The sequence below is a fragment of the Calonectris borealis genome, chromosome 2 (assembly GCF_964195595.1).
Source record: "Calonectris borealis chromosome 2, bCalBor7.hap1.2, whole genome shotgun sequence".
NCBI classification, from domain to species: domain Eukaryota; kingdom Metazoa; phylum Chordata; class Aves; order Procellariiformes; family Procellariidae; genus Calonectris; species Calonectris borealis.
Genome location: NC_134313.1, coordinates 166,702,780 through 166,721,850, shown reverse-complemented (window position 1 = coordinate 166,721,850; position 19,071 = coordinate 166,702,780). Strand labels below are relative to the sequence as shown.

The 19,071-nt window shown below is 40.0% G+C and overlaps 1 protein-coding gene across 1 annotated transcript in view; it reads right to left on the bottom strand.

The window, feature by feature from the left end:
* Window positions 1-19,071, bottom strand: part of MINDY4 (MINDY lysine 48 deubiquitinase 4) — an 82,526-nt gene that overhangs the window by 58,859 nt on the left and 4,596 nt on the right. Inside the window, exons 4-5 of the mRNA XM_075144285.1 lie at window positions 16,035-16,293; window positions 14,550-14,968 (exon numbers count right to left, since the gene is read on the bottom strand). Of these exons, the coding sequence (XP_075000386.1) occupies window positions 14,550-14,968; window positions 16,035-16,293 (678 nt within the window). The remainder of the gene's footprint in view (window positions 1-14,549; window positions 14,969-16,034; window positions 16,294-19,071) is intronic.

The following is a 19,071-nucleotide window of genomic DNA, read 5'->3' as shown; positions in this document are numbered from 1 at the left end:
ATATTATTATAGCAACAACCTCTGTCATATCACATACTTTCCATTAACTTAATTTCCTTTTTCAGTGTGTGAAAGATGAATAAAAACAGAACACAGACATATCACACTCAGGACTTTTCCAGTTTAAAAGTATTTTGGCACCTTTCTGACTGATAGTCTTTGATACTATAAGAAAAGAAACACTTCTCTTTTTCTCTATAAACAAGTTAAAGGATTTATGCAATGAAATGTGGATGACCACAATTCAGAAAAGATAGAACAGAAATGAATCACCCATGTTACTAGGGACTTGAGGTAAAAATAAATAGGATGCCCAGCAGGTCAATATAAGTAAGAGGACTGAGAGCAAATTTGTATAATGGCAAAAGTAGTATTGAGCTCTCACTGAATATAACAGTACTTTTAATGTGATATAGAGTTTAATATAGTTGACTGTGGTATATTTTAAAATACAATCAGATCTCCCCTTGCTTTTTGCTAATACTGAATTTCAGCTGAAATTTCTTTCTGCTAGCTACTTGCTAGTATTTTCATCTCTCCTGGTCAGGGAAAGGATGTCAATGACACTAAATTTGCCAATAAAATGTTTTTCAGCCAAGTATTCATGTCACTTAACTGCACTTAGATGTAACCACAATCCACACTTTTGTTTTGTCTGATATTGCACACTATTGTCTCTTGTTTTTTAGAGAATAATGTGTTTCTTCTTAGGTCAACCCATTTCCATCTAGTTTTGCAAGAACGGAGCTCTTAACACTTAAGAATGCAGCACTACAGTTTACAGCATCCTATCCAACCTCAGTTGCTGCTTCAGAAGGGCTTGGGTCTCCTATAGGTACTGTATCATATCTCCTAGCTTCATTAGATATCTTGGATACCTTAGAGTATGAAATAGCCCTATATGCCTATGTTTAGGCACATAGATCACTCCCTACATCAAATTGGCACCCTTGATTCATTGTTGTCCCAAACACTTCTCCTTGGTAGTGTTTCATCTGAAAAGATCCATAAATGAAAATAAAGTCCACTATGGTACAATTCATATATAGTTCACCCGGCACCAGTTTTTGTAACATTACTGCTTTCTGGAAAGTCTAAAAGATTTTGTTTCTACACCCATTCCAGGAAGAACCAAGCCCGGGATGCAAAGTGCTTTGAATTCTCAAGGCACAAGGAAATTCCCATCAAACTGAGGAAAGTGCTGACATCAAAGATTGATGTAGGGTGTTTTCTGGTTAAGTGGGGTATTTTTCCAGGTGTAGGATCCCTCCTTAAGGGGAACTTGTGTTTCTCAAAACATTGTCAGGACATTTATTGCAATTTCCATTTCAGCAGATGGTTACTGTTCCAGGAAAATTTATTGTACACGTAAACCCATACAGTTAGAATACTTAGGAAGGGGGAAGTCATCCGTCATGGCAGAAAAATGGGACAGGAAGAAAATATGTTTCATTATAAACATACTATACAGTACTTTCTCTAAATATTTGAACATTCCTATCCGATCTTCATGCATTGCAGAAAACTGAATTTGCGCAGAATAGCTGAACTCGCAGAGAAAGCACTTCTCGGCACAATAATGCATGGACATTCCACTCTTTCCTATTTATACTACCATACACAAGAGGTCAAATAAACAAAGGCGCTTAAAAAATAAACACTGATCATCAGTGGCTTTAAGATGACTGTGTTGGTAAAACTTATTTTCACTGCCTGATTACAACAGCTTTTCTACTGGACATATACCTTTTCTGCATAATAATTTAGTGTCAGAAGGATGCCTAGAAGTCGCAATGCAATCCTCTGGTCTTGTTCTGTTATGCCACATACAGACATACAAAACAGTCTTTGTATAGTGAGTAAGACCCGGAGAGTAGGTAAGAAAAAAATTAGACTCTGTTACTATTTGCAAAAGGGTAAACAAGGCCATTATATGCGATGCAGCTTGCCACTGCTTTGGGGCAAAATTATAAAAACAGAATTATTAAAAGCAATTGTAAAGATGCAAAGGAAATGATCATAATCAATACCAGGCAATATATTTCTATGGGAAAAAGACCTTGTCAAGAAGATTTAATATAAATTCTGCCATGTTTGCAAGTCTGGTTGACAAAGGTAACAGAGCTCATACACTTAATTTCTCCAAACTTCCTTTTTAGTTTTGACCTGCATCTGATTTGATTGGCACATTAGCAGTATGAAAACTTAATTCATGAACAGATGGCTCATTGACAGATATAAAAAAGGTAAATGAAAAGCTTGTCATTGAAAGGGTCATTTCTAATAAGCTTGCACACGAATCTGCATTTTTCCTGCTGAATTTTATTAACTGTAGTGACAATTCAGGAAAAAACTACATCTTTGCTGAGAAGGTTTGATTATGAAAAAAATATGATGATAATCACGGGTTGAGCTACAAGGTGGTTTGAACTGCATGATGAGTTGGGCTCACCTGAACAGAATGCCCTCTCATAGGTAATGACTGAATATTTATCTCCAGCTATAAAACCAGACCTAATATAATAAAAGTGTAGCTCCTTTTTCATACTGTACTCTATCAAAGATTTTCCAGTGCAACGCCCCCAAACTGGAATTTTCAAGGAGCACAGTATCACTCATGTGAACTGACCATTACATTCAGCACCTCAAAACAGTTGCCAGCAAAATAAGCAAGTATCAGTAAAACAAAACAGAGAGCTAAAATTTCATTAAATAAAGATGCTTGCAAGACACCACCTAAGAGACACTATGTAAAGCATTGAGAAGGGTTCCCAGACTTCAACACTCAATCAATTCACATCAGTGGAGGTGAATGCAACCCTCCATTCTGTTTGTCATACATAAAGTACCCACTCTGTCTGGTTTCGGCCTTCGACTTTTAGGCCATTTATTTTTAAGGATGTGGAGTTTTTGTGGATTTACATTTCCTCTCAGAAACCTCAGATTTTTAACCGTCCAAACCACTGTAACCTGACAGATATTAGCAAAATAAATTATCTTCCTTAAAGCTAATATCAAGTGTTAAACTGGAAGAAGACAAAAGCTTACACTGAGGAGTGGGGTAATTCTCTTATCTCATTTAACTATAAAAAAAGGTGAATACAGATAACAGCCTATTGGTGAGCACACGTACTGCAAAGAGAGATTTTACCTCCTGGTAAAGTAATCTTAGGGAGAGTAACACATAGGGGGACAAAAATTCCTTGTGCTACCTGCAAACAACTGTTTGTTTTTAAGGAGAAGGTAATTTCTTATGCTGCTTCCTACCGTGCTCCCCCCGATGCTCGTATGTAGACACAGTGAAAGGAAATGATGTGAAGCTCTACCAGCAAAATAGTATGTATACTGTCTGTTCTTGCTTTACATGTGAGAAGATCTAGAGTCCCTCTATGTTTGCATGAACAAGGCAAATTCTCAATTGACTGAAAGCATTTTAGGCAATGGGCTGGACCTTTCCAGTTTTACATCCTTTCCAAAAATAAAGAAATGATACAGCAGCCATTTGTCACTTCCAGTAATTGCAAAGTGCTTCTTCCTATGGAGTGTTGGAAAAATACTAAAAGGGCAAATGGCAGCACACACAGATGTTATGTCGAATGCTCCGATGCCATAAATCCATTGGCACAAAACAAAAGTCACAATAGTTTATTACTTTTATTTTAGGTTCTTTTTTCCGGTCCAAGCATTATGTTATAAGAGGTGTTATGCAACTGCAGATACTTGAAGGTTTTCACTACTGAGTGATTTGGCAACTACAATCTCTCTCTCTCTCTTTGTATATGGGCTAGTTAAATCCATATTCCCCAAAGATGACCCCGTTTTGTTTGGCAGCCATTCTTCTGATTGCCAATTGCAAGAGTCAAATAAAGACTTATTGCCTGGCTGGCAGCTGAGCACTCTCCAGGAGGGTTTGGTTAGTCTCTCAGGGAAGGTGCCGACTGCACTATTCTTACTGTGCTTCCTGCCTACAAAGCCACACCGAAGCATTGACAAAAACCTGAGCTGAAGCCATGTGCTGCTTCGTGTGGCTTAAGGACAATGCCTGGTGCTATGCACAGGTCACAAACAGACAGAGATGGAAGGAAACAGGCAAAGGTAACTTACTATTAGGCTGCTTCAACTCTGCATTCCTTTCCATTCTTTTATCTGAAATGTTGCATTCTGATTAAACTCCTATTTCCTAGAGATGCCACCATTGCCCAATACATCCTCTTCCTCTCATAGTGGGAAAAATTTAATCAATTCCTCAGACATTGCTCATACACACTGCATGTCACTGAGTACACTGGCATATACTGAAATCAGTTGGGGTTTTTTGACTGATTTTAAACAGGCTCTAGTTTATAACAATATGGCCATTTCACAAAATAGGCTATCAAAGTGATGAGTACTTTTAGGAACTGCTCAACATCTCACAGGACCAAAACTTTATTATTTACCGAAATGCCAGGTATTATTTTAGACAAAGCAATCTCATCTGACACACCGATTTTGTAGATAACAGTAAAATATTACAGCCCACTGGGCACACAGTACAGAATTCAGTATTCCCAGAAAACCTATTTTTACACCCAAATGCATAGTAGAAAAGACTGGAGCCAATCATTTACTGTTGGGTAAATAATGTACGTTACATAACTTTGCTGGAAATATTTTTCCTTTGAGTTGGAAATTCAATTTTATTTAAAAAATACAATTAAAACTGGAATGTTGATCAGTATTCTTTACGAAATCTAACATTCATATACTAACCTCCATTAGGCACTGTATTTTCCTGTCTCAGTGACAGCCGATATTTAAAAGAGGGCAGCTACTTCAGCTCTCTTATTTCTGACATGAGTTCAGAATCACAGAATAGCTGAGGTTGGAAGGGACCTCCGGAGCTCACCTAGTCGAACCCGCTGCTCAGAGGAGGTTCAACCAGAACAAGTCGCTCAAGGCCATGTTTTGAGTATCTCCAAGGATGGAGACACCACAGACTCCCTAAGCAACCTGTTCCAGCATTTCCACCTTCACAGGAAAAAATTCCTCGATCACCGATCACCTGTGTCAGGAAGTTATCATCAGTGCAGTCCAGAAACCTCCTGGATTGCTTGTGCTCTGCTTTGTTGCTTAAGCTGATGGAAGGAATACCAAATCCTGCTCTGGACTTGCTCAGAAGGTCATGGCCAACATTCTCTGCCAATATTCTAATGTAAATCAGCACAGTTTGTGGCCAGGAATGATGCAGGATAAAAATGTGTGACAGAATCTTGGCAGTTTTAGGCATTCAATCATGTATAACTGACAGGTATAGGCTTGGTCCTCACATAGAAAATGAGCTTGTTTATTCCTGCTAATAACAGAAAGCATGAATATTCATCCTTTAAGGACCATAACATTTTCAAAATATTATTTTGAAAGCCTCAGACACCTAAAAGAATACAAAAGACCCGCATATATTTTTAAAGGACTTAAAGGATTTATTTGAAGAAGATTAGTATTTTGGTTTCCTCTAAGGATCTCCTAGCTCCATAGAAGTGAATTTCCAGGGACTTTTTGTTGGAACTATGAAAGGGAAAAGGCAGGGATTTTCAGTAACGCAATGGGTTCACCTGTACTGGTCTCCATTCAGGATGAAGAAAGCCATAGGTGGTTCAGAAAGCAAAGCCAAGTCTTTCACTCTTTGTCAGTCTTACATAGAGATGCAGGAAGTTGAAGGAAGGTACCTTTTCTATACAAACACATATTGCCTTACCACAGAAGATTAGACTGACTTCATAATTATACTATAAAGGCCATTTTGGAGGAAAACTCACTAAAACACTGAGGAGACATTTTGCATTCAATGTGCTTGAAACTCAATGTAAGAAGGCATATGCCTGTGGTAAACTGCAGTGACAAGTGCACTAATGTGATTTTATAATGCTGAGAATCATGCCATTGAGAGGCAGGTGACTGTTCTTACCCTGTATTAGTGAAAGTCACAGTGCCACAAAGTTAGAGTGGTCCTTAAATACATGGAAGAAATATGAAACAAATCAATAAAACCTAACAGAAAAACAACAGAAAAATTCCAGAGCAGGAAAGATAAAAATATAAGCAGACGGTACAAGCTTTAGAAAAAAAAAAATGCCTAAAGGAACATGAAAAATATTTAGAAGTATTTTAACAGAGGTGAATATGTAGCAAGGAACAGTAAGATCAGTCAAAAATCAACTTCAACTATGGATAACAGGGCAGAAAAAAGCAAATACAAGGTGAATATGAGGGAAAAATTCCTAAGACTAAGGACTGCTAAAGACTGGAATATATTCTCAGGGGAGAGGTGTCACTTGAGTCGTTTAAGACTGGAATAGACAAAACCCTGGAAAAAGTGTTACAGCAAATATATATATATAGTAATGAATAATCTGCCACAGAAACAAATGACCTTGAAAGGTCTTTTCCATCTGTAATTTCTAAGATTCTATGAAATATGAGTAATGTTCCACTAAGGAACTTGGTATCCATGGCGATTCACTAACCCTACCCTATTTGTGTTATAATGCAGAGCACTGCTAGAAAATCCCTATTACCAAATAATGAGTGATATTTTGAGAACCACTAAAGAGTGCCCAGCTAAGGTGAACTCAGTTGAGAGACTATTGCAGGAAGAGAAATTCTGGCTCTGAACTCACTGGCACTTGCTCTCCTGGTGGTGGAGATGAAGTGCATCAGAAATACTTAGGTTTTGGTTGGAAAAGGCATGTGAAGCCAAGCTACACAGTCATAAAACAGTCCCTACTGTCTGAAATATCCATCTGTACTGGCAGACTTCTGAAAGGAAACCACTAGCTCACATTCAGTTTGTAGCCAAGACTGATGGCAAGGCAAAGGAGGGTATGGCAGACGCAATTAGAAGAACCGGATAAGTAGGGTGATTGTTCACAATGAAAGGATGAGTGGAGAATCAATTATCTTCCTCGCTCCTGAAACTGTATTATGGATCTCTGCCTTTGGACAATGGGATCCACTGCTGTATCCTTTTGCTCACTAATGGCAGGAGGAAATTTTTGTTCTGATGTAACAATATTCCCATTTCTTTTTGCCTTTCTGATAGCCATTCCCTTTTAGTTTCTACAAAATTGGCAAGATATCCTTAACTTCAGGTCCTGATTGCTAAGTCCTTTTGTTCCCTTGGGTATTTGATTCCAGTTTTACACTTTTTTCTTCCTTCCTTGCTCTGATTCTAGTTTCTATGATATTTTTCTTGGAATTGGGTAAGGGAGGGTGGTTGGCTTTATACATGAAAACTAGAAGTTCAAACATTGCAATATGTTCTTCTTCTTCTTAACTACCAGAAGTGAAACTGAGGTCTACAGATAGTATCTGCCCATCTAACTCAGCATAAGGTGGTTCCACTACACAGAACTACCCACTGAGAATGCAGCTGGCCAGCTCAGATTTACTCATTTAGAAACTCTTCAGCTGAGAACTGATAGAATTAAGGGGCATGGAAAATTAGGAGAGCACTTCAACTTTAGAGGCTGCATAAGCAACAACTGTACTATGACTCTGTAGCTGAGATAAAAGAACTGTTTCTCAACTGCTGTGAAGTGGTTTTGCTCGCCTTTCCCCAATTTTGCTTGCTCAAGCTGTGAAACATGGGGAAATCTCGACCTAACACCATTTATCCTTCCCAAATAACTCATTAATCACCATGGATTTTGTGGAAAAGCAATAGAAAGATTTTAATCCAAGGTCAGGCATCAACTTCAACAGGTGTTTTTTTTTTTACAGTTCCTAAAGATCATTAATTCCATTCCACTATAGACCCTCATTCTTTATTTTGTGTGCTCAGTTTAATGCGAAATACTTCCTTCTTGTAGGGGATTCAGCATTAAGGAGAATCACAGAATCACAGAATGGTTGAGGTTGGAAGGGACCTCTGGAGGTCATCTGGTCCAACCCCCTGCTCAAGGGAGGGTTGACCCCACCTCAAGATATTAAAGGTGGCAGAGAACCTTTCCTCACTGCCATTAAAGCTCTGCCCAGGTTAAAAGACTTGGGGAAGTCTTTTAATAATTTGTTACCTTCAATATTGTCTCTCCCAAGTTCCCGTGGAACTTGCAGCATTTTAACAAAATCATAACTACAGATATGGCAACTTTTTAGTTGGAATCTTGGATTATTCACTTGAATTGTGTATCTTTAAACGTAATTTTTCATTCCCTTGAAAATCTCAAAATAAAAAAATGTTAAAAGTAGTGAGTCATCCATATTTTGCTCGTGCCTTGCACACAACTAACACTACTAAGAGGAACAAGGACTCAATAACAAGAACAGTGAGAACTACTCCTCTGAGAAGGAACTATAAACAACAGCATCAAAATGACCTGAAAGGATAGATGGGGTTTCAAATTCTCCACTGAAGTGGCACTGAGACATAAATGTCATTTTTAATTTGTTAAGTTAAATAAAGTTGCTTTGAAGGAGCACGAAGGAATTACCGACATAATTCTGTATACACATGTGTGTGTAGTTTGGTATCAACATACAATTACTGGATTATGTGTCTCCATATGTTCTTGGAGAAACATTTTTCATTTCCTTAAAATGGAAGGTTCTACAGTAAAATAACAGGAGTGCTGTATACATTGTATTAGTTTATACAACAAGAAAACTCATCAACAATTTGCATGATAAAGTCACATAGGAAAGTATCACAAACTGATTCACTGTTAATTACTTCTGCTGCATGATTTCTCTGTCAAAGCAAACCTTCACCCTTCCTTATTTACTTCATATATTCATGATTGTACTACTACTACTACTACTAGTTTAGGCAGAAAAGAAGAAATGTACTGTGGCCACTGAAGCATTATATCTAAACTATTAAAAGTTAAAGCCATGGAATATGAAAAGTCAGACATCCACCTCCCAAGAAAAGTAAGTTTAAAACTCAGATTGAAATACTGTCCTTATAACAACCTCCTGTACCTACAGCTTCCAGGGACCAGCATGGTTACCATTATCAACACCACAACATATACGGTACAATAAACAAAACAAGATGCTGCACCCAGAGGGTGGTGGTAAATAACTCCTTTTCAAACTGGCAACCCGTCACAAGTGGGGTCCCCCAGGGATCGATATTGGACCCAACGTTGTTTAGTATCTTCATAAGTGATCTGGATGATGGGACCAAGCGTACCCTGATGAAGTTTGCTGATGATACCAAACTGAGTGGGGAAGTAGACACTTCAGAAGGGAAGACCTGGATAGGCTGGAAGAGTGGGCTAACAAGAACCTTATGAAGTTCAACAAAGACAAATGTAAGGTCTTGCACCCGGGAAAACATAATCCAGGAGTACAGCACAGGCTGGGATCTACCTGGCTGGGGACCAGCTCTGTGGAAAAGGACCTGGGGGTCCTGGTGGACAACAAGCTCAGTATGAGCGAACAGTGTGCTGCTGCGGCAAAGAAAGCCAAGAGGATGCTGGGTTGCATCAACAAGGGCATCACCAGCAGAGATAAAGAAGTCATTATCCCACTCTACTCAGCGCTTGTCAGGCCACACCTGGAATACTGTGTTCAGTTTTGGTCCCCGCTATACAGAAAAGATGTGGACAGGCTGGAGAGGGTCCAGAGAAGGGCCATAGAGACGGTCAAAGGACTGGGAAGCCTGCCATATCAGGAAAGGCTGAGAGAACTGGGTTTGTTCAGCCTTGAGAAAAGAAGGCTTAGGGGAGACCTTATCGCCACATTCCAGTATTTAAAGGGTGGCTACAAAGAAGATGGAGATTCCCTTTTTACAAGGAGTCACGTGGAAAAGACAAAGGGTAATGGGTACAAGGTACTCGTACTTCTAAGGAGATTCCGATTGGGCACAAGAGGAAAATTTTTCACAATGAGAACAATAAGCCATTGGAATAATCTCCCCAGGGAAGTGGTGGATTCCCCAACATTGGACACTTTTAAGATTCAGCTGGACAGGGTGCTGTGCCATCTTGTCAAGACCGTGCTTTTGCCAAGAAAGGTTGGACTAGATGATCCTCAAGGTCCCTTCCAACCTGGTACTCTATGATTCTACGATTCTATGAATCGAGAAATTAAATTAGCTGCTGTTTCCTTACAGCTGAGGATACATGAAGATTTGCTGCCACGTATATTGCTTTTTTCCTGGATTAATTAAAAATAAGGGAATTCTAAAAAAAAAAGACATATAGATTGCATTCACAATTACATCTGAGTAGGCATGCAAACTCTACAGCATATTATACTTTCTTTATGGAATAACTCCTAGTGACATGGAAAAGAATACAATCAAGACATAGAGAGCTATCATTGACCCAACAGAACAAAAATTTCTGTTCCCCCTGTAATACAAGGAAGAAAATAATCCTTTTGTTCTAATTCTTTGCGATCATGATTCTCCCTTTTCTGGGGAAGGATTTAGACATCATATTGCCAGGTACTATGTAGATAAATGAAGATCCAGGTGAACAAATTGTTCTTCACCTCTATCTTTCTGTGATTAAAGGAATGCGGTGTGCTCATTATATAATGACAATATGTCTGCAAGGTGATCAACATTAAGTCCAGAGTATACTGAAAAAATAACAAGCGGTTTTCTATTAAAAGTCAGGATTTTATTACAGTTATGAGCAATTAGGTAATAACTGCAGTTAAGCACTGGCCTTTTAAGCCATCAGTACAGTTACCTGAATTTGAAAGCAGATGCTCTCAGCAGTAGCAGTTCAACAAACAAGCAAAGACTACATCTGTATCATTAGTTGCCATTTGATTGATTCACTAACTTGATTCCATTTTCCTAAAAAGAAACAAGGAATTGCAGCAATAGCAATGCAAATAAATGAATTTGCATTTTTTTTCCTATCTGTGGTGGATGTGTTGGTCTGTCATTTTGGAAAACTTAGTGCTCACTCTTGAATTACACAGCCCTCTTTGCAGGTAAGCATTTAATTTGGGTCATCACAGAAATCCAAATGCCTCCTCACCGCCAAGATAGCTAAACGGTATCTATTTGAACAAAGACAGAACCACCAATTCTTAATGAGGACAAACTTTTATGTGAAATATGGTACTCAGAGGTCTAACTTCATGTTGATACTGTAAGACTGAAATATCAAGTCACAAATCTGGCCTCTCAACACGTTACACTGCCGCACACACTTCATGCAGTAGCTAAGAATTAGATAGTGGATGAAAAAAAAGCACAATAATTTATTTCATTAAAATTAAAATAATCATTTCATTAATGATCCAAAATACTGTGGATCTGTACTTCCCCAGGATATTTTTATAGCTAGGTATTTCTGCCCACTCAGATTGTAAGCATTCATTCGATAACATTCAGCTTTGTCTTTTGAAGCATAGCAGTGGTTTTCCTTCATTTTTTTCTCATATGTAGACAATGGATGCCTGCAGCCTGTATGCAACAATAGCATTTTTTTAATATGAGAAAAGAGAATGAAAAAGTACAGCAAATGGAAGGAAAAATGAGATTTGTATGTCTTTAGTTTTCTATGGGAAACAAAAACAGAATTGCAGATGCGTGTGAATGAACTGGATGTGGTTAATCCTATATAGATTTTCAGCTACTAGTCTAAATACTTAGATTAGCATTTATGTCAGAGGTGTCAGGTAGCAGTAACAGAGAATGGAAGAGGATCCAGACAAATATCTGCTCCTACATTGTAATTTTTCATGCCTCAAAATGCTCAAGCATTCTGGCCAAATCCTGAAAGGCTCTCAAACACTGCAGGATTTGGCCAAAGGGATATAAAAGTCTTGCAAGAGCCAGCCTTATATTGTAATGGTCAATGTTTATTTGGAGTCTCACTTCCACTCTCTGTTACTTCCACTTAACTTCAGGAGCATCAGCAGTCCTGCTGATTTCAGTGAGAGATTTCAGGAGCTCAGAGCTCGGCATGAATTCGAATGCTCTACTGGCATTAACTCAAATCATCTGGCAGGAATGTCCCCGTTTTGCTTTGGAAACATTACATGGACTCTGCTTAGGAAATAGCTCCCTCTTCTGTTCTTGCTGAAACCAAACCAGTCCTCTGAAGGAAGGAAACTATTTCAAACGACTTACTATGCAATGGAGCACAGTACCACAGTACATCGCACAAAATGGTGCACTGGGGCAGTCCCCTTTCAGCCCAGCTCACTCCACAATTACTGCATAAGGTTAGGAAGTGTCAGCACGTCCAACTACAGCTGAGTGGAGTTAGCACACGAGATTTCTTGGTCAGACACAGTCTTCTCAAAAGAATTTTATCCAGTCCAATATGCCTTTGACATTCATAAATAATGTACTATACATTCACTGATTATCAAATACCAGGAATATACTTGTTCTTCACAGCTTTGTTGGGGAGCTGTCAAAAGCCCATTGAAGCTGTATTCTCTACCTCGATTAATGCTGAGCGTGAAGTAATAAACCATCCTGAAACTGGAAAGGACAAAGTGATGGGTTAGCACTACCTTATACGCTCTGTCAAGCTGTATGAAACAAGAGTTGTATCGAGTCAGACCCCGTTGCTTCTGCTTCCACAGTGACTTATGAGCTGGCTCTCTGCATTCACATGGAGTCTTGCAAGACTTCATAAATCCTTCTGGAAGCAGAATATCAAAGATGGATCTGCAGGCACCAGTTCCAGTTCAGCAACAGTGGGACTTGTATTGCCTGCGTTCAGCCATTATCTGACGTAGCTCAGCTTTCCAGGACAGTACATAATGGAGAACTGATGTCTTGTGGATTTGAAGGCTTAAGACTGTAGTACTTTCACCTGTTACTCAATAATCTTTTACAAATGAAATTAGCTAACACAGGTAAATAACTGTGTAGTGCGGGTGGCTATTTTCAGTTGCTTTTTGGTTCCAGACAGGAAGCAAGTGGCCCATTTGCAGCTACAGTAGATCCCCAGTTTGTTAACTCTCACAGCCTCTAACATAAATGTGGAGAGACCTAATATATCATTGCTTCCTCATGTTCTCAACAGGACCTCAATACACTGTGTCTCAAGATTTATAAGAATTAAATAGGAAAACAAAATAGTAATAATAATTAAAAACAAATCTGTGGTTGCAGTTTTAGCATATTAATGAGGTTTTTCAGCACTTAAAAAATAGCAACAAACCTGGCTGCTGTTACATTTAGTAAAACAGAAATACTGCTTTATGGCCCACAGAAGGGAATATTGGCATGTGCCTTAGTTTATGGAGCAGCAGGTGATATAAACTCAAAAATATTTCTACCAATTCTACCTCTAGTACTGGGAGTGCACCACAAGGCCAACACTCAGGGTGCCTAGGCCCTATGCATGACTTTACTATTCACACGCTGTCATGTAGCATGCAGGTTTCTCTCTACCTGCTTCAGTTTTCCCATCTGTGGTATGGGCAGAGCGATACTCACCTCCTGCTTAAATTTGTTTGAGAGATGCTGACGAGAAGTGCTACATAAGGAGGCAGCAAGTTTTATTATGCAGATTTTATATATGCTCGGACAGGGCACAGTTGCCCTGCACTGCTCAAACCTAGAGCCTCTTCGGTGGTTCAGAATTCCAGGCTGGTTAAACTCTCATGGATGACTCAACCTGAAGCACTTCAAAACCCAACCCAAGTCACAGCCCCACTACGAAGCCAGCTTTGAGATGTGGCAGTCTGGGTCCTACTGCTTTAGCAACCCTCAAATAAACAAAATCCCTTGCCTCCCATTCCTCTCAAATTCTGCACAATAAAAAAAAAACATAGAAAAAAAGATCAATTAAGAGTATAAAACAGAAAAAAGCCAAAACCACATATTTGGAGCTCTTCTAAAGGAGGCTCTTCTAAACCTTTTATACCAATGTGAAGCAATGCAGTACAATTAAAAAAAAAAATCTGAGCTAACTTTTGAGTAAAATACTTTGAGACACAGGAGCTGTGTGGCTGCAGCATCATGGTGCGTGGGGATGCTAATTGGGCTCAGTCTAAATACTGCAATGACACAGGCTATCCTGCTTCAAAGACACACCACAGTGTCTACATGGTAGAGCACTGTGCTGGTAGCTGAACCAGCCTGTTTGGGCATGGCTTGGATATCTCAACACAGCACTGCACTGAACCATGTGGACATATGTATGCACTTGGCTGGTACTCCTTAATTCTATCCTCTGAGGTTTTTTGGACGTACTACTGCAATATTTAATCAACACTATTTCCTAAGGACCAAGCAATGTCTCCGTGGAACACTGTAGATGACCTCCACAGGTGGGAGTCACCTGTACTGCTTAGATGTCTAAGTGGTCTAAGCCTGAACTAGTAACTAGCTCCCTTTTGAAGCAGTAAAGAGAAATCAGCACCTCCAGGGTCTCTCCACTGATCAAGAAAGGAATCTTGAATGGTTTGGCATGTCAAAAGTGAGTAAGTTAAATCTTAAAACTTCTCTGCCTTTCACTATCTTCACATCTTCCAGCTACTTCCCCTCAATGAAATCAGAAGGTGTATCAGTCACTCCTAGTCCTCCACCAGATTTCCTCAATGTTTTAGTATAATGTTCTTAGAAATATTCTTACCTGTGGCCTGACAACCGACTCTCATTTTTCTTGAGGGATCTTTCTCTCTTCTCTCTTCCAGCCCCTGAATGTCTGTGAGGGGCACTCACTTTAAGGCTTCTTTCATTGCTGTCTGTACCAAAGCTTGGAACTGATTTTCTTTCTTCTGTCTTGGTCCTCTCTCTTTCAGACAGCAGTTTGGCAAAAGAGTCATCTGTATCTTTGGGAATGTTTCTTAGTTTTTCAGAGGCTGAACTTGTGTGTGAGCTTGACATAGTCCTTAATGCAAACTCCATATTCACTTGTAATGAAGATCCTTTGCTTTCTTGAAAATCAGTACTTGGGATAGTCAGGTAATTTTCTTCATGTTCCTCACCCTTGAACTGTGCTGTGCTGCTTATGCTAGTGGATCGTTTTGAAAGCCTTCTTTTTTGCAGATCCTAGAAATAAGTGCCATTAAAACCATGGATTAAAATTTGAGCATCTTTAAATAAACATGAAAGGCAAAGGAAAGCTCTATCACTAATTTCTGGGCTAAGCAATTTGTTTATTATTACGAATTTGTTTATTATTAGTAGTAAATCAGATTTTTAAATAATTGATAATAAATAGGACAGACATACACTTTTACTGAAAATTTGAACAATATTAAAGATGCTATCTACCACTAAAAACTGCTTTTTTTTACCCAAGAACACCAACAAAATACCTCCTTAAAGCTTAATTTTCGGGTTGTACCCAACTCAGGAAACCAAGACATATCAGACATTTTACTGGAAAGACTGCCCACTACAGATATCTAGTCTTTATTTCCAAATCAGAGAGATTTAGAAAAATCCAACTAATTCATTTAACTTCCATATTCTCTTCAGTATTATCTGAAGGATATGTTTAAAATATTTCAACTTCTCATTATTATAAGCCTAATTTTACACAGGGAAATTTCCTGGCTATATAAAAGCAGCATGAAGGAAAAAAAAAAAGAGGCAAGAATTTTAGAACTCTGTTTTGAAAACACTTACTGATGGAATATGGTCTGATTGGACCAATTTAGAAACGTATTTCTAACTGAAAGTAATTTTCAATTCCAAACTGCTACGGATTAAATGTGGGGTTTTGGAAAAACCTGAGTAAAACAGATACCCATGGCTAAGAAAACTTTGAAAGCTGTAGATGTTGCTAAGGTAAAAAAGCAATTTTCCTAGGAAAGTGGAAAATCCCATCTGTCAAGATATATCAAGAATGGAGAAGATTTATAAAGAAATTCTGTAACCTAACATCACAGACATGCAGGGGGTAGTTGCGTGTAGTGGTTATATCTGAAACAGTTTGAATTTCTAAATTAACCAGAACCACTTCCCTAACTTACCACATATTCTCAGACTGCAGATATAATGGATTAGCATGCAGAAGTCATTTTAATATTATTTGCAAATGACTTTATCGCAGAAGGTTAGATATAAAATTCATGGCCAAGCCAAATTTTTTGTAAGTGTTGAAAATCACCTCTGGTGAACTTGCTACTGGTCCAGCCATCATTCCTCTGACAATGAGACCAGACCTGGGCTTCGGCTTCTCCCTCAGTGTGGATTTCAGCTCCTCAGAAATCGTTGCTGCTTTTAAATCTTCTCGACTATCTTTTAACTTCTTATCCCCATCAGAGGGTAAGTGGCTGTTGTGTATTGTCCCTGTGTGGCATTTTTCACTTTTGTGATGATGTTTTCTGGATGGAAGGATTTTATCTAGTGGATTCTCAACATCGTCTCTACAAGGAAGAAAAAGGCAAAACTTCAAACAGCAAAATAATGCACAATGAAATCAATGAAAACATCTGCTTGGCTAATTAAAGCACTGCTGTCAAATTAAGTTACTTATTATCTAGCAATGGTACCCAAATACAATCACTTTTCACTTAAACATCTATATGTAGGTCTTCAGGACACTTTCAATATCATTATTATGTGTCACAATTGGTTATAATATGTGCAAAACTTTAATCTTGTGCTTACTTATTTTGATATGTACAATATCATAACAGAAAGAAAACTGTATATATCATACCAGACAGGTCCTAAGCTACCACCAGCAGTTCCCATTCCTTCTCCATCTGCTCAGTAGGCTGCTTGAAAATTTGTTAAGACTTTTGCTAATATCCTTTGTTATCATGTAACTTAGACTGACTCTACTGACCCCTTTCACTCTTTGTTCAAATGTAGAACACTTATTTCAGTTCAAAAAGACAGGTACTTTTGTATTTGGGCTTTTCCTTGATAATAGGTTGCTGTCATTTGATCTCTTCCATATTCTTCAGCCTGGTCCTCCAGGTAGCAACACAAGGTGTAGTTCACTGTTCGCATCTGTTTTCCTACACATATATAATGCTATAAACAAGCTTTTCTGAAATGCAAGTGAGATTCACAGTGATCTGTGACTCCACTTGTACAACACTATATGCATTTCTTCCTTAAAAATATCTTTTAACAAATCATGCTCTTACTAAAAAAAAAGTCATCATTTGAGAAATCATGATGAGTCCGATTTTCTTCATCAGGATCTGTTTCACTGTCTGCATAATATTAGATCATTGTTAAATGGAAGTTCTTTTATTGAGTAGTTCCCACTTCACCGAGACCTCTTTTGTGTCAGTTGATAAATTTATATTCTGTGTGAGCTGAAAATGCTAGCCTTCTTTACAATAACTGTCCTTGAACTTGTTTTTCACTCTAGGATGTTCTTCTCCATCCTATTTCATAGTAGAGCAATTCCATGAGTTGAAGCATCTTGTACCACAAAAACATTCCTTTTATTCAACCAGTTAAAAATTGGTTTTTGTAGTATGTCTCGTGTGGTGAAGACACGCTGCATACGTAAACTGAAGGGAGCATGATCAGTCTCTGGGACCATTAGGAAATCCAAGGACTGTTACTCCTGACCGAGGACCACATAACCCCTCATTGCCAAAGGGCACAGTGTGTCAGCTTAGAGACAGTTTTAACATTTACAGACATTCAAAAAACCTTCAAGAGGTAAGTTAAAAGGAAAGAAGACTTTTTAATAAGGAACCAGTGAAGAGTACCTATCTAATTATACTCTCTACTCCTGAAAGCATTGTTAAAAATTATCCAGGTAGTTGAAATTAAAACTAATTTCAGGCATTGGCTGATTGACCTGGTAACGCCTGGTTTTTCCGTGGCCGGAGGGGATGGAAATGGCTAGCAGGATCACGGAGCTGCGCTTTGCCATGGTGTTTCTCTCACCCGTTCATTTTGTGGGCTGAAATAGGACGTGGCTGAACCAAACCGGCAACCTGCCCACGACAGTCCTTGTTGCGGCAGCTTTGCAGCCGCCTCCTGCGGCCACGCTGCGGAAGCGCAGACCAACTGCACGGCTGGGACAAGACCTGATCCAAGGGAAAAATGAAGCCACCCATCCAGGAGGGCCTTCCCGTGTCCGAGGGTCAGGTGCTTGGCTGGTTTTGAAAGAAAAATCAGTTACAAATACTGGTTTGTATCAGGACAGGCCCCGAAACCCACATTCCCCTGTCACACCCAGTCGACCCATTTTTCTTTCCTTGCACTTCCAGCCAGCTTCAGTCTCCCCCACCTCAGGAAGGCATTACCGGTGAGTTTGGTGCATATGAAGTTATGAAAATCGGTACGAAATCACACAGGATTTAGATGGAATACAGGATTTTGCCCTCTCCGGAGCTGGCAGCTTTCAGTGTGTGGCTGGGTAACGTTTCCAAGCTCGTACATGCAAAAGGTTGCGCATTTCTGGTTTTCGCTTTCCTATTTTCCTTTAATCTGCCATTTTTGGCTCCCCCCTGCCCCGCTGGCTGGGGCAGCGACGGGGAATACTTCGCCCCTTGAGGGACGGTGCCCGCACCATGCTGCCGAGGGGCCCTTCCTCACAGCACCGCGCCATCCCCACCCTCTCCCGTCGCCGACACACGTTGCTTCTGCGTGTGGGGCTTTACTTTGCCTCATTGCAGTTGTGTGTTCGTGTGTGTATATAATGACCGTGTACGTGTGCGCGGGTGTACGGGCAGGGAAAGGGGGGGGTCAACTCAACCACGGCACCGCGCATGTCTTTCCCGCCAGCGGAGGACTAGGACCATAGAGTGCCCTCCGGTGTAAAGCAGAGCGGCCCCACAACGCACCGCTTCCGGAGCAACGACGGCCACTCCGGGCCAGCAGCCGAGCACTCGCTCTGCGCTTTCCCCCACCCTCCCGCCTCCGCGCGGCGGGCGGGGCGGGGAAGCGCTCGGCTGCCAATACGCATGCGCACGGCGGCTAGAAGTAGCGGCGGGATGGGGGCGGGGTCGCCATTTTGTGGGTGGAGGAGGGGGGGGTGCACTGCCCGGTTAACTCAGCTGGGTGCTGCTACTCGATGTCACAGGGGGGTGTTAGTGGATTCCTCTGTAGGAGAAAGCTTTTTGCTGTGGTAAGAAGGGTCTGCAGGCACTGGAGGGGCTCGCAGGGGGAACGAAACAACTTGCAGTGTCTAGGGCAAGGGGGGAAAATGGGGCAGGTACGAGCTCTGA